Source organism: Quercus suber, unplaced genomic scaffold, assembly GCF_002906115.3.
Source record: "Quercus suber isolate HL8 unplaced genomic scaffold, Cork oak 2.0 scaffold_374, whole genome shotgun sequence".
NCBI lineage: Eukaryota > Viridiplantae > Streptophyta > Magnoliopsida > Fagales > Fagaceae > Quercus > Quercus suber.
This window is the reverse complement of record NW_027069826.1, coordinates 329,852-344,187: the sequence shown is the minus strand read 5'-3', so window position 1 is coordinate 344,187 and position 14,336 is coordinate 329,852. Positions and strand designations below refer to the sequence as shown.

Sequence of the window (14,336 nt, the reverse complement as noted above, 5' to 3'; positions counted from 1 at the left end):
TTTTAATATATTTTTAAATAAAAAAACTTTCTATATACATCTAACAATTATAAAAAAAAAAATTATAAAAACTAACACGTATCTCTCTTAAATTTAAACGAACCCTAAGTCTTGTAATAGTATTAGGTGATAGGAGAGTTAGCTAGTTGTGTGTCGGCCCACATTAAGTGCACTTGAACAGAGTCGATGCCCTATTTCTTTGATAATCGTAAGCTTCAAGGCAACAATTAATGCTCAACCATGTCCTACTTTTATTTATACATGTATTCTATTAAATTGATTTAGTGGATTAGTACTTTGTTAATAATGATATTTGAGGCAAGAAATGCCTGATCAAGTATGTGGAGTAGGTCGGATGATATAATATGTCCCTCAAATATTTGGATAAATTTACTATATTGGGCTAAGGAAATATGTAAAATAATTTGTCATTTTTTATAAACACAAGATGGGTAAGCAAATATTCGGTAGTTTGAATCTTAGAACGTGGAATAAAAGGTTTGGAAATTTGTATTCTGTTGTGTAAAACTTTTTATTTTTCCTCATTTTCTCCTACCTTTAATTGGAATTACAAAGCCAATCTATATATACACTGATGCACACTGAAACCAGCCACTAACTCTAACTAACTCCCACGAATTATGCTAACTAAATACTAACAATTCTTGGCACGTGTATTACTAACAATAGTTGGCACATGTGAACACATATACAATATTCTAACTAAAAACTACAAGTCGCATATAGTAACTAACTACATGTTTTGCTCTGCTCTGCTACAGCTGGACTTCCTCTGTTGCTCTGTTCTTCCACTTTGACAATAGCTTCAGCTTGACCAGATGGCTTCTTCTTTTGATAGCTGACGCTCCATCACCAGCACTCCTCTGAAATGTTCATATACAATACTATTATATATCTGCTGAGTTTTTATCTCACTCTTATCACCCCCAAAAAGTTATTAAAAGAGAAGGAAAAAGAAGACAAAAAAAACAAAATCATGTTCTTAGGCTATTGGCTTTGTCATGCAAAATACCATACCTCGTAGAAATCTACAGCAATGAAATTAGGCCACCGATTACCCGCTGCTTTATAACACGTATCCAGCATGCTAAGTAGCGGAGCTGAATTATCTTTGCAAGCTTCAATTATATTTGGAGCACTCCGGAAATAGTTCACTACAACTAGTGACCTCGAGGTTGTGTTCATGGGAGGCGATTCGGAGCGGTTTGGGCACAAGCCATCTATCATACCACCATTCCCGTCTATAGTGCACAATAAATGGAGAGAGGGAGATTTAAACCCAAATTCTCAACTATGAGAGAATCAAACAATGTTCATTAAACCATAAAACTATTACATGATGTAAACTATTCTTAGTCCAATATATATACACTATAAAATAGGTGGAGCATAACAAGACTTACATTGGTTTTCTACTGTGTATTTCCACTGATAGGCAATCCCTTCAGATGCCTCCTTAGTTTGGTTTGAAGTGAAAACTACTAAGCGCTGATTTTTATTCACCATATTGTCAACTGTTGGCCAATCTTTACCATGTCCTGGCATTCGACTTGATGGAAACCAGAATTTCCTTAGGCCAGCGGCATCAAACACTTTAGTTAGGCCATTTGTTGATGTAACATGGTCTTCAAGGATAATGGTGATTATCTCCGATGGGTTTGCTTCAAGAAAGATTTTAATCTCTTGCAGAACATTAATGGCTGGTTGCTGGTAAATCAGATTTTATAACAATGACTTGTTTTAAATTATGTGCAATTAATGATAAATAAAAATTAATAGATTTTTCTGAAACTAGAAAAGAAAATTTTAGATTCAATTTTTAATCCATTGAAAGTTCGTTGCCATATGGACTACAGAAAATCTTGGAAATTAAGCATTACGATGATGCAAGCTACCTCAACTTATACAATGTTCTTAAGAATGATGAAGATTCAAGCTAGCTTAACTCATATCTCTAAATGGACAATTTTTATCCCTAGTCCAAATTGGTTTGGAGGAATTTCTTTCAATCCATTATGGGTGATTCATAAGACCATCCATAATGTGACTAAAAGTACACGTGGACAATCATTTCAATAGCCATGTAGTAAATGGGACAAGTTTTCCTCCAAATCTATTTTGAGATAAACTCTATTCTTTCTAAATGTATATGTGGTTACCATTAATATTGCACACTTACAAAAGCTGTAACGTCGCTACATTGGCCATGACACAACCAAATATCGTCCTTGAAGTTGTAAGTATCAAGCATCAACCCTCGAACTCCATTCTAGGAAAAATAAAATAGAATAGTTCATTTCCAAATGGTACAAAGATATTGAAATCAATTTGGATTGAAATTAAATGGTACATTTCCTTTCCTAGAAGCAACAACAAAGCCATGTTAACGCTAAGGGTGTCTCTACTTTCAAATTATCCAAAAAAAAAAACACACACACACACACTAGGGGTGACCTTTCTGTTTTCCCTCATAATTCTAGAAATCAGTGAATCCCTTAAAAAACGAACATTGGTTAACGTTAGATTTAAATAGAAATCTTGCCTTATACTTCAATTGGTACTTTATTCAAATTCTCTTTTCCCATTATAATTATCAATTATTTATATATATATATATAAAAGTATTCTGTTTCCAAAAGGTTAAAACCTATAGCTATGAATTATAAAANCCAATATGAGAACCTACAAAAAATATACATTTTCGAATTACAAACTCTATGTTACTACTAGCAAGATTTATTGTCCTTGGCTGCACAGATGTAGGGAGTGGTGATAGTTTTGTTATAGAAGCCTACGAGGGTTTTTTGTATCATGTATTTCACAGTTCACTCATATCTCAAATATGTAGTTATTTAAGGCTTTATATTATGGATGTAAGCCATCAAAGTAGAACCACATATTTTATCATGTTCTCTCTTTCTCCTTCATGCTTTTGTTTCTCTACAATATTCTTTATTTGTTTCATCTTAATTTTAATGGTAAGGACTTTCGTAAGAATGCTTCTCCCTCTTCTAGTCTACATGGACCATCCTTTTCAGTTTTCCCACTAAAGCTAAATAATTAAATTTAAGAGGGTTCTGGACACAGTAGCCCTAGTTCAAACACGCTTGAGAGAGGCAAAGCAACAAGTCACTTCCAAGAATGCTTGGATGGATTCATGACTCTTCCATCAGCCCGTGGAGACAATATGGTACTATCAAAAGTAAAACTTTGTCACACATATGCAGAATAAATTAACAAAACATTGTTGCTAATCCGGGGATGATATGTGCTTTAGCCTTTAGGTGATGAGTCATGACACTGATCACAAACAGTAGCGGACCCCCCCACCCCCCAGCACACACATGTATACTATTTTCTTGTAAATAAGAGATTTTATCATCAAGTCAATTTTATATAATTCAAGACAAGTATTTTATTTTTTAAATGTCATGTGTAAGTATCCTTTAAATTATATTAGTGGCAATTAATATTCTTTAAATATTCTTTTATAGATAAAATAGGATTTGAAAGCTATGATTTTTTCAATGATAGTTGTTTTCTTCCATAAGCCCATGATACCAACTGATTTCTTTGTTTAAGTTCTTATGTGAACAAACCGAAATCTCACAACATTTTCACAAGATAAGATATCAATTTGCCATAGGTCAAAATAAACAAATAAAATATTATACTCAGAGGTACCATAATTCAAAACAAAGGTGTTATAAAAAAAATTGTGAAATTTTTGTTTTCCTGGTAGACTCTCTCTTTTTTTTCCATTTTTTTTTTTATGTGTAAATGAGATTTGAATCTAAGTCCTTTAATATTGTCTCTTATTTAACAGTGAGAGATTTTATTTGTTGAATTAATTAAAACTTGCATTCTTTGACAATTTTTAATCAAGGTTTTATATTTAAAATGTATAAATTACATGTTATTGGAGTGTAAAAAAAAATCTAAAATCAATAATGATACTCAATTGTAAAGTCTTTTGCGCATTGTGGGAAAAAAAAATCTAGATAATCTTTTAGGTGGAGCTAGACAACATTGTAGTATAACCAAAATTTTAAATCCCAAGTAAGCCAATCACCAAATTGTCATAAACACATATAATTGAAATACATAAGTCATTTGTGTGCTTTTTTTTTTTTTATAAATAATTTCTTTTTTCAAAAGATGATTTTTATTTTCGTTTTGGAAGAGGGTTCGTCAGCCACAGATATGAGTTAAATGGCCTTAATTTTTGGGTTTTTTGGGGGCTGATTTTCAACTAAAGAGGGGCCAAGTGTGAAATTTTTGAATAAAAACTTGCAAATAATATACATTATTATAAAATAATAATAAAAATTTTGTTGAGGTCCAAAATTTCACAATAAAGCCCACTCCATAAAAAAATAAAGAAGGCCCAATTCGTGCAGCAAGAAGAATCAACATCAAGGCCTTATATATGTTCAGATTTCCAGCAAAAAAGGCCATTAAAAAGTCCAGCAAATTCCAGTGAAAGAGCTGGGACGGGATCCCCAGAGGCTGCCAGAGGCTCGGGATCCTCAGGACGTGCAGCACAGCTAAAGTGAATTAAAGCAGATTTGAAGAGAGAAAAGAGACAAAAGGCACGTGGACCTAATAACCCAGACATGCAGTGGAAGTACAAAGCAAAACGCAGGGCTTTGGTTCCAACCATTTGAAGAAAAAGACAAAGAAAGTACAACTGGGAAAAGCTGGGAAAGCTGGAGCAAGAAAAGCCAAAGCGCCTCAGGTCAACCAACGGGAAAATCTGGAAATAGGAAGCTAGCTGGGAGACTTTCATCTCATCGCAACAAAAAGAAAGAAACTATGAAGAAAAGGAAAAGACATAATCCTGAAGCAACCAGGCACGGGACAAACTCTAAGGGGCAAAAGGGAGAAATCACCAGTACCCTAGAGCTCGATCTGTGCTATAAAAGAAGGCATGATGCAACAATAGAAAGGCAGAGGGAATCGTTAAGATTACTCTGTAAAACTCAAGAAAAACAGAGGAACCGCTCCCGGTATCCCAGAGACAGCCACTATAGCATATGCTTGGATTCAACAAATTCAAACTTTGCAAGTCTTGGAAGCTTGAATAGCTATCAAAGTCTGTAACTTTTGAACTTAGTTGAACCTTGTATCATGTGAATATAGAACTATAGGAAAAGCTCTGTAAAAACAAAAGAAAACAGAGGAACCGCTCCCGGTATCCCAGAGACTGCCACTATAGCACATACTCGGATTCAACAAATTCAAACTTTGCAAGTCTTGGAAGCTTGAATAGCTATCAAAGTCTGTAATTTTTGAACTTAGTTGAACCTTGTATCACGTCTTAGTGAGCATATCCACAATCAAGAAAATAATGAAATACCTCATTATTGATTTGAGGATCTCTAACAATTATTTCGTGCATTTCTTTATTGCATTGTCTTCCTTTACTGTTTCTTGCTAAAATCCTCCTCATCTAACTATCTTGGAAGGCAAAGCTCAAGCAAAGCCACTCGGACTTGAGTTCCAAATCCCACAAGTCTTGTGCAAAAGCACCAAGTCTGTGAGAATTGGGGCCAGGATCCTCGTGGCAGAATCATCCTCATGAAACTCATTTACATATATGTATATGTATTAAAATGTATGTCCTAATCTAAGAAACTAACAATTATTTGAAGATATGTGTAGTGTGTTTTGTTTTTTTTTATGTAGCACCCATAGAGAAAAAGGGAAAAGACAAAGCTCTATTACATAATAAATATGGAAAAGATCATATAGCTCAGAGAACCAGAGATTCTGGGTTCTTATAGGCCTAATATGCCTCGGGATCCCACGACAGTATGCCCGGGATCCCACGACAGTCTGCCCGGGATCCGGGATCCCACAACAGTATGCCCGGGATCCCATGACAGTACGCCCCAGGGTACTAAGAGGAATTGCATTTTTCATCTTGAGGAGCTTTATATGACTTGCGCACAACTTGGTTCGTAATCAGCCCCATTTAGCTGCGGTGAATCAAGCCCAGTCCACCAAAATAACAAGTATTTGGGCCCGGGATCCTTATCTCTACTTGGGCCCTTGTGCTAAGAAAAAAAAAGCACTCTCACAGAAGTTTTGTCACGAATTGCCAAAGGGGGAGATTGTTAGGTTCTAAATGTTTAGAACAATTGGCAAATCGTGAATACAAACTTGTCTAGATATAGATCTTAGAGTCTATAGGTTTTATTAGACAATGCTCAAGGTGATTCAAGTCAAGATTCAAGAACATACGAGCTGCAGAAAGAAGACTTCATATTCTACCTGGTTCGATCGATCGAAGAACAGGCTCGATCGATCGAAAATCGTATCTGCAGAATTTTAAGTCGGCCCAAACAGCAGCTTAAGCCCATTAAGGATTCGAGTTTCAGATCTACTTCTCCCACTATATAAAGGAAACCTTAAGCCACGTTTTTGAGTGCTTTTAGAAAGAGAGAAGAGTGTGTCTCTTTTGTATCTAGGGTTTTGTACCCAAACCTCTCTAAGTCTTTGTTGCTCATATTGCTGTTTATGTGAATCTCTTGTGAGATCATTGAGGAGCTTTCCTTCACATATACTTAGGGTTTCCAAGATTCAAGATTATGTCAAGAACTTGGTAATCATTCAGTTGCAGATTCAAGAACTTAAAGATACACAAGCGGGGGTGCTTGTACTTGATTGAAGAATTCAAGAAAGAAGGAGTCCGTGGATTCGGAGCTTGCACGTGGTCGTGTCAGTAAGTTCTACTGATGGGTAGCATTAGGAAGTCAAGCGGGGAGCTTGTAGTCCTTCTGTATGAACTTCAATTTTTTCGCATAGTGGATTCAGGTTTACCTTGAGGATAGCTAGGTCAAATCCTCCCTAGGTTTTTACTGTGTGGTTTCCTGGGTCATCATATCTTGTGTTCATTTATTTTCCGCTGCTTTATATCTTGATATGATTAATTGATTGCTTTAACCTAGAATTGCATAATTTGACTAAGTAACAACTTGGCTAATTAATCTAGGCTACCCAATCTGGTTGTGTTTTAAGGGGTCTAAAACCGTTCAAATTCTATTGAATTTTTGACTTAGAGATTTCTATATAGCAAGAATTCTATTGAATAATCTAAACCTTAAAGTTTTGGATGTTTGATATTCGAACTTATATGTAGAACTAAGATTGAATTTTTGCCTTTGATTTTTGTTCTCATTGTTTCAAATTTTCCGATCCAGAAACCTAAAATTGAATTGAAATGCACATAATTTTCCAAATCAAGGTGGAGAAAAGAGCAGATTTTACCTCAAATCTGAGAATGAGGAAGGTCGGATCAAGGAGAAGAGAATGTTGCCAATAGTGGGAAGATCGGAGATTGGCGGTAGTGGTGGTGGTGGTGGTGAGGTGGGCGCAGGATAAGCAGGGAGGTGGGTGAAGGTTAAGAAGGGAAGGACCTCACCACAACTTGATTGACAAGATAAGTTTCTAAAAAAAAAAAAAAAAAACTTGATTAACAGTATAATTGTTTGTTGGATTAATCTTTTACCATATGATTTTGTTTTCTATTCTTGATCTTATCATTAAATATTTACCATCTATATCCGATATATTATATATTAGCAGTGGAATTTCAAATTTAGTTAAAATTAAAATTCTGTTTTTAACTGTGATTTTGTGCCAAGTGTTATTGCAGGTAAATTTTACACATTCTAATTTTATGCTAAGGATTCATTCAAATTAAATTAAACTAAACTCATGACACTTTTATGTTCAAGGATGTTTTGTTTTTTAATGTTTTAAGAAATCATGATCTCGATGATACCTTGGGTGTACGGATAGGCATGAATAAATAGTTTATCAAAATTATGACTCAATTGGTAATATTGTTCCACATAGATTGAGGATTTTACATTTATGTAACCACTTATTTAATGAAAAAAAAAAAAAAAAAAACGAAAAAAATACAACATTTACATTGATGTAAAACATAAGATGGAAAACTACAACACATTGCTTCATAAATTCAACTTGTTTGAGTTTACAAAATCTATAAGTATATTTGAATATTATGTTTGAAACCCTAATTTGATGCTTGCATCGCATGTTCATGTTTGCATTCATGCCAAATCATCGAATAATGCCAATTTTGAAGAAACTTAGTGCAAAAAATTAGAGTGTGCAAGAGACTATTTTGGTTTTAGGGTTTACCAACATGCATAGCTCTTTGCAAAGACAGGTTGACAATGGTTACTCAAATGTCGGATTGGAAATCCTATGAATTACTTTTTAAGTGTTTGTAATTTGGGGATAGTTCAGTATTATTTCAAGTGGGTCTGGAGGGCCTTAGGAACTTATAAATGATGCAACTCTTGCAGATAGTGTTATTGCTCTAACATAAAGGATCTGTAGTCAACCTATTGTGTTTATGAAATATTGTTCTAGATCAACTCAATACTAAATAAATTATAATTAAATCATATCTCATATTTCCTTCATATTCTTTTGATTTCAATTTTTATATTTATAATTAAACTACACATTCATTTGGGATGAGATGAAAAATTCAGCTTATCTATACTTTTAGCTTATTTTTACTATTATTCATAGGTCTCACTGTATTTTTTGATACTATTCAAAGATCCTACTGTACTATTCAGCTTATTTTTTAACATATTTTCTATATTTTCAGCAAAAAGTTTTTAGTTTCAACTAAATAAGCTGTTCTCAAACGGATACTACATATAATATTTTCTACAATTTCTCAGATTGAATTTTTAATTATCAACATTTTAATTATATATATATATATGTCATATTTAAATATGTTTCACTAAAAATTTGTTTGCCCATCATACTGGTTAGTGGTTAGGGACGTTGATTGAAAATGTTGTGTTATGTTAGTTATATTTGGATGTTTTGTAAAAGTCTTACCAGTTTTTCACAAAGAAATTTTAAACCAATGGAAAAATATTGTTCCCCAGTTTAACTTCTAATAAAAGTGGTCCACTTCTTGAGTTAAATTTGACGCAAAAGGTTGTCACATGATGTTTAAATTATTGCTGGCATGTGTTGCAATATTATTTATCCTCAACAAAAACATGATGCCAAATATTAAAGTCATTTTGATCAGACTAGCAATTTTGGAATTGTAGGAATGCATATTGGACCGGTTAACGTTTGTTTGTTCAGACTTGCATATGGTGTTTGACAATACTCAGATTCATAATTTAGTTCCTGGCATACGTGCAGAATTCAGTTTGAGTTGCGCCCATCTAGAATTATAGAAAGCCCATAGAGGGCTACAAGAGCCCAAAAGAGTTTTAACAGAAACTTTATCCCATTTAGCAAAATTAGCATAGAGTTTTTAAGAGGTTGCTAAAAACATTTGACCATTTACGTTGTTCTAAATATTACTCTAAAATTGTTTTTGAGATTTAAATTAAAAACTTGTTTTTATGATTTTTTTTTTCAAAATAAAAATGTGTTTTTGGAAAAGATTTGTTTAAAAACAATTTTTAGAAAACAAAAATATAAAAACAATGGTAAAAATAATAAATAATAAATAACTAAAAAAATCAAAAACATTTTTCTCTTTACCATCAATACCTAACAAAAAGCTTATCCCATCAACACTTATTAGTAACATTTTTTTCCAATTTTTTTTTAATAGGACTAACATATACCCATTTTAGGACATGTGTCATGTTCATGTTGCATCTAGTGAATATAAACATTTTGCAATCAATAAAAAGCTTCTTTGATCGACACCTATTAGTAACAATTTTGCCATAGGACTAACACATGGTTATTTTAGAACATATATTGTGTCAAGTGCACATAAGCTAGCACTCTACAATCACTACTTTTATGGTCCTCACATAGAAATAGATGTACTATATCCCACATATATCAAGAAAATGAGTTAGAAGTAATGAAGTTTACAAGATACTAGGGTTAAACTGTGTAAACTTTGTGTCACGATTGAGCTTGAATGTGATTTATAATCCACATCTTTTGGTCACGCTACTCTTGGTAAATGATTAAGCAGAGTAACAATTGGATCGTTGTCAGATAAGAGCATCTTAGTGTTGAACAAAGTGAATACCATAAGACCAAGTAAAACTAAAACAGATATTGCCAATAGAAGAAGCATCAGGATGTGTGCAATGCTCCCTTTCACTTCTTGCGCATATTCTGTGGAAGCTAGAGCAAGGACAGTCAACGGGAATGAGTAAGCCCACCATGCCACATTGAATCTTCTCATTGATCTCTTGAAAAGGTTGGGCCTGAAGACCTGAAAACACATAACCTCTACTTCACTTGTTTCATTGAAAAAGAATGCAACTTACGAGTAGCTCCCAATATTGGACTACTTGGGATTTCACCAAGGTTTTCAGACGCGGACCGTTCATTGAACCGTAAAAGTGAGAGGTTCAAGGTTTTTGAGGTCGAACCGAGATCAAACAAAGGTCGAACCGTGATGACGTCATAATTAATTTAGTAATTAATTAAAGCCTAAACATAGATATTAAATTTATAAAACTAGCAAAATTGACTAATATATCTATATATGTGAGGAAAATTTAATGATTTTCAAGCATATATTTAATAATTAAATAAGAAAGTTAATAAAATAAAATAATAACCATGAAAATATTAAAATTTATGATTAATTTTTATATATTTAATAATTAAATAAGAAAGTTAATAAAATAAAATAATAACCATGAAAATATTAAAATTTATGATTAATTTTTGAAGTAAAGTTGAATATCTTTGAAGGATTTTAATTATAATTTTTTTTATTCCTTGTAAGAGATGGATAATTTAATTAAGTAGAATAAAATTGTGATAAGTTGTTTTTATAAAAAAAAAAATGCTAAGGGGTTGGACCGCACGGTTCTTGACTGGTTCATACGGTCCAACCCCGGTTTTAGGGGTTCACGGAATTATCACATATGTCCGGTTCTTTATGCTTAAAAAACCGGTTTTTATCACGGTTCACGGTTTTCACGGTCCGACCTCCCGGTCCGATCTGGTTCTGAGAACTACATTTCACACGAAAGAGAGAGGGTGATTTTGAAGCTTAAGGGATTGTTTGGTACATGCACTTAAAAACTGAAAACATATATTTGAAAATATGTGTAGAAATACGTATGAGTGAAAAAGTATGTGAAAATACGTGTAATGTTGTTTAAAAATTAAAAACATCTGTTTGAGTGGGTGTACCAAACAAGACCTAAGATTGAAAGTAAGTCCTAATTATTCTAGAAGTACTTTCCAAAATGTGTTTCTAAACCCATAAACGGATGGAGCAGGTTCGTGCTAGTCATAAAATTAAAGAGTCATTTGATATCAATGCAAATTTTATTTTCATCAAACACTTTCAATAAGAGCATATATGAGTGATGTTAGAAATATATATTACAAATTTTACTAACTGATTTTTACAAATTGATGTGTTTCGAATCTCAAAATAAAAAATAAAAAAATTATAACAGTCATTAATTTATTATCTTATTGAAATCCACTAATCACATTTGTAGCATCAATCAATTTATAAATTTTAAGTTATAAAAGTTGTATCAACTTTCTCTTTAATTTATATCCATAATTAATATGGCAAATATTATAATTTCTAAATTTAAAAATCTTGTTTGAGTTAAAAGCTTGCATGTGATCTTTGATAAATCTGATTCCAATTCCAAAAGCAACTTATGAATTATGATTTAATTAATTTGGTCAAACTAGCTAGTTGGACGGTTTATTATAGGATTTGATAAATTAAAGAACAATTATTAAAAGTGGATGACATAATTAAGTTAAAAAATATCTCTAAATAAAATTTATATATTTAGGGGTTGAGTTCTATCTAAAGTGATTCATCCAAACTACTTGACTATTGTCATGACTGTAAGTTTCAATGCAACCAATACATACCAGAGATGTAAAGAGGAAGAGCGAGAGGAAGAATAGCATCTTTGAAACAATATCAAAAGCCCCAGCTATGGACTCCCAAGCCAAGCTCGCCACACTCGGTGCTGCAAAGTACAAAAAGAAGACCGGATTCAACATCCCTGGCAGCTGAATCCCACCCGAATATCGCTGATAAAGAGTCACAAAAAGCACTAAATAGTGCACTATGCCTAAGGAAAACAAGAAAATAGAGGTTTCTTGCCACCCCATGTACGCAGCAGCTTGAGCTCCAACCAAGTTTCCGATGACTGATAATTGGCTAGTTGGATTTGCCACGGTTGATAAGAACCTCTTGCCCTTTGTGAACCATTGGCCATAGATTTTTACATCAAGCAGCACCAGAGGAATCACAAAAACCCACCAAAGGACTAAATAGGGCAAGGTTTTTGGAGCTATGAATGGTGCAGATTGAAGCAAAAGAAGCCAAGAAATCCATGGAGCGAATAGGTAGTTGACCCCTACGTTGTGCAAGAACTCTGTCTTCACTGTGTTAAAGTGAAACAAGCATTTCAAGAGGTAAAGCAGAGATAGTAAAACAAGTATAAACAGAGCCAGAGACCATAGTACGAGAAAAGGCGTTGGATGAAGGATGTGCAGCACGTGACGTAGAATACTGGTGTCATTGCTTGGTCCATTTAGTGTCTTCCATAACAAAACTTGGCTACCTAGAGATAAGCTTATTCTGAAATACCCTGCATGAAATTTGGCTAGTATTGAGTTTAATGTGTTTAGCAATCGTTTCAGTATTATGATTGAGAGTACTGTTTGTTGATTATGGTTTGTGAAGGTTGTGGATGCCTCAACCACTACTTCAATCTCAGATTGAGATCCTTGGGTTGCCATAGGAGGATATTAGAGACTTAGAGTCATTGGAAACTTTAGTGAATGGTTTTAGTGTGAGGGAGTTTATGCACACTAGGCTATTTTATATTTCATAAACTATATAGTAAGCGAGGAGGAGAGAAGAGAAAGTGTAAAAAATAATAAGAAATGTAGTGGTTAATACTTAATATGACTCAAATCAAATGATGCAGTGCATGGGCTACGTCAATGGGCATTGATATATATATAAAGAGGTATTCTCAGCTGTGATGGTTGGACCCAGGGACGGAACTACCTAGGGGCTGAGGGGGCCATCCCCCTCAGACTTTGAAAAAATGAATCCCTAGTATATATATTAGCATAAAATATTTACTTTTGGCTCGAAAATTAATATATTTGGCCCCCCCTCTCCCAAACAATTTACAAGCTAACCCATGACACCAAAAATGAAAAAAAATTATTAAATCATCCCTTGTCTGGTTGTCCCAAGAATATCAAGAAAAACATTTAGCTAAACATTTGGGCAATTTACAAATCTGGACAACAAGGAAAATCCACAAAACAATTCACATATTCAGATTAAAAAAAAAAATTATAACAAATCAATTATAAATCATAGCAAAAGAAATCACAAAAACCCAATAATCTTTACCCAATTTTTACCTCTCATTTTGAGAGCTTTTTGTCCCTCTCAAATTACTCTACCCCATAGTTACATAGACAACTCCTGTGCTGCTAATCACTCCGTCCACACACCAATTAGTGTCACCAGCAACTTGGATCAATTGGTGTCTTTAACTCAACCCATGAAGAAAATTTATTTTTTTAAAGAGCTACTGCTCTTTAACTCAACTTGTGGAATTTTTTTTTTTTGAATGATAGAATTTTATTAATTTTTAATGTTGTATTAACTTTGGGACATACTTGGCATGCATGCATAAATGTAATACACGTGTGAAACAATAATTTACTGTTTTGTACATTACCTAAACTTCCCCCCAAGCATGTATGTGATTAGTCTATTGGTAATAAACTTTGAGCCTTAGCTAAATTAAAGTTGTGATGAGAAAAGCTTTATTATTTATATTGTTGAAGACTCAAAGTTACCGTTCATTATCATGTAATTGTTTAACAGATCTTTTTTCTTTTCTTTTTTTACTACTTTTTCAAAATAGAAATTTTTAAAAGGAAAAGATCTCACATCTTTATGCTATCTCAACCTTAACCAAGTAATTATAAATAAAAAATTCCCTAACCAAGGCACCAATAATTGTCCCACCCTTTTTTTTTTGCTGAATATTAGTGCATGATGTTCATTAACCATTATTTTATTGTTTTATTAATGTAATACTAGACATGGAGTTGAACTTTTAACTATAGTTTTTTTTTAGAATCTTTTATATATAGCATTATGAAATTATTGGGTATAGAATTATGTGAAAAGAATAAATAGATTAAAAAAAAAAAAATTATAATGTGGATAGAATAAAGAATTGGTCTAATCTTAGTCAAACCTTGAAAATATCAAAATGTGTCAATTGACTTACTGA

General features: G+C 33.1%; 2 protein-coding genes across 2 annotated transcripts; both read right to left on the bottom strand.

The window, feature by feature from the left end:
• Positions 1-581: 581 nt before the first annotated feature.
• LOC136062034 (PI-PLC X domain-containing protein At5g67130-like) lies at positions 582-2,284 on the bottom strand. The gene is made up of 4 exons (XM_065760613.1): positions 2,201-2,284; positions 1,425-1,728; positions 1,039-1,262; positions 582-884 (listed from the first exon to the last, which is right to left on the bottom strand). Exons 1-4 carry the CDS (start codon positions 2,270-2,272, stop codon positions 777-779), a joined length of 708 nt encoding a protein of 235 aa, XP_065616685.1. The 5' UTR covers positions 2,273-2,284; the 3' UTR covers positions 582-776.
• A 7,475-nt stretch (positions 2,285-9,759) lies between these two features.
• Positions 9,760-12,999, bottom strand: LOC111996132 (S-type anion channel SLAH1). Its single transcript, XM_024028080.2, has 2 exons — positions 11,929-12,999; positions 9,760-10,282 (listed from the first exon to the last, which is right to left on the bottom strand). The coding sequence occupies exons 1-2, from the start codon at positions 12,805-12,807 to the stop codon at positions 10,007-10,009; spliced, it is 1,155 nt and encodes a 384-aa protein (XP_023883848.1). The 5' UTR covers positions 12,808-12,999; the 3' UTR covers positions 9,760-10,006.
• Positions 13,000-14,336: the final 1,337 nt, after the last annotated feature.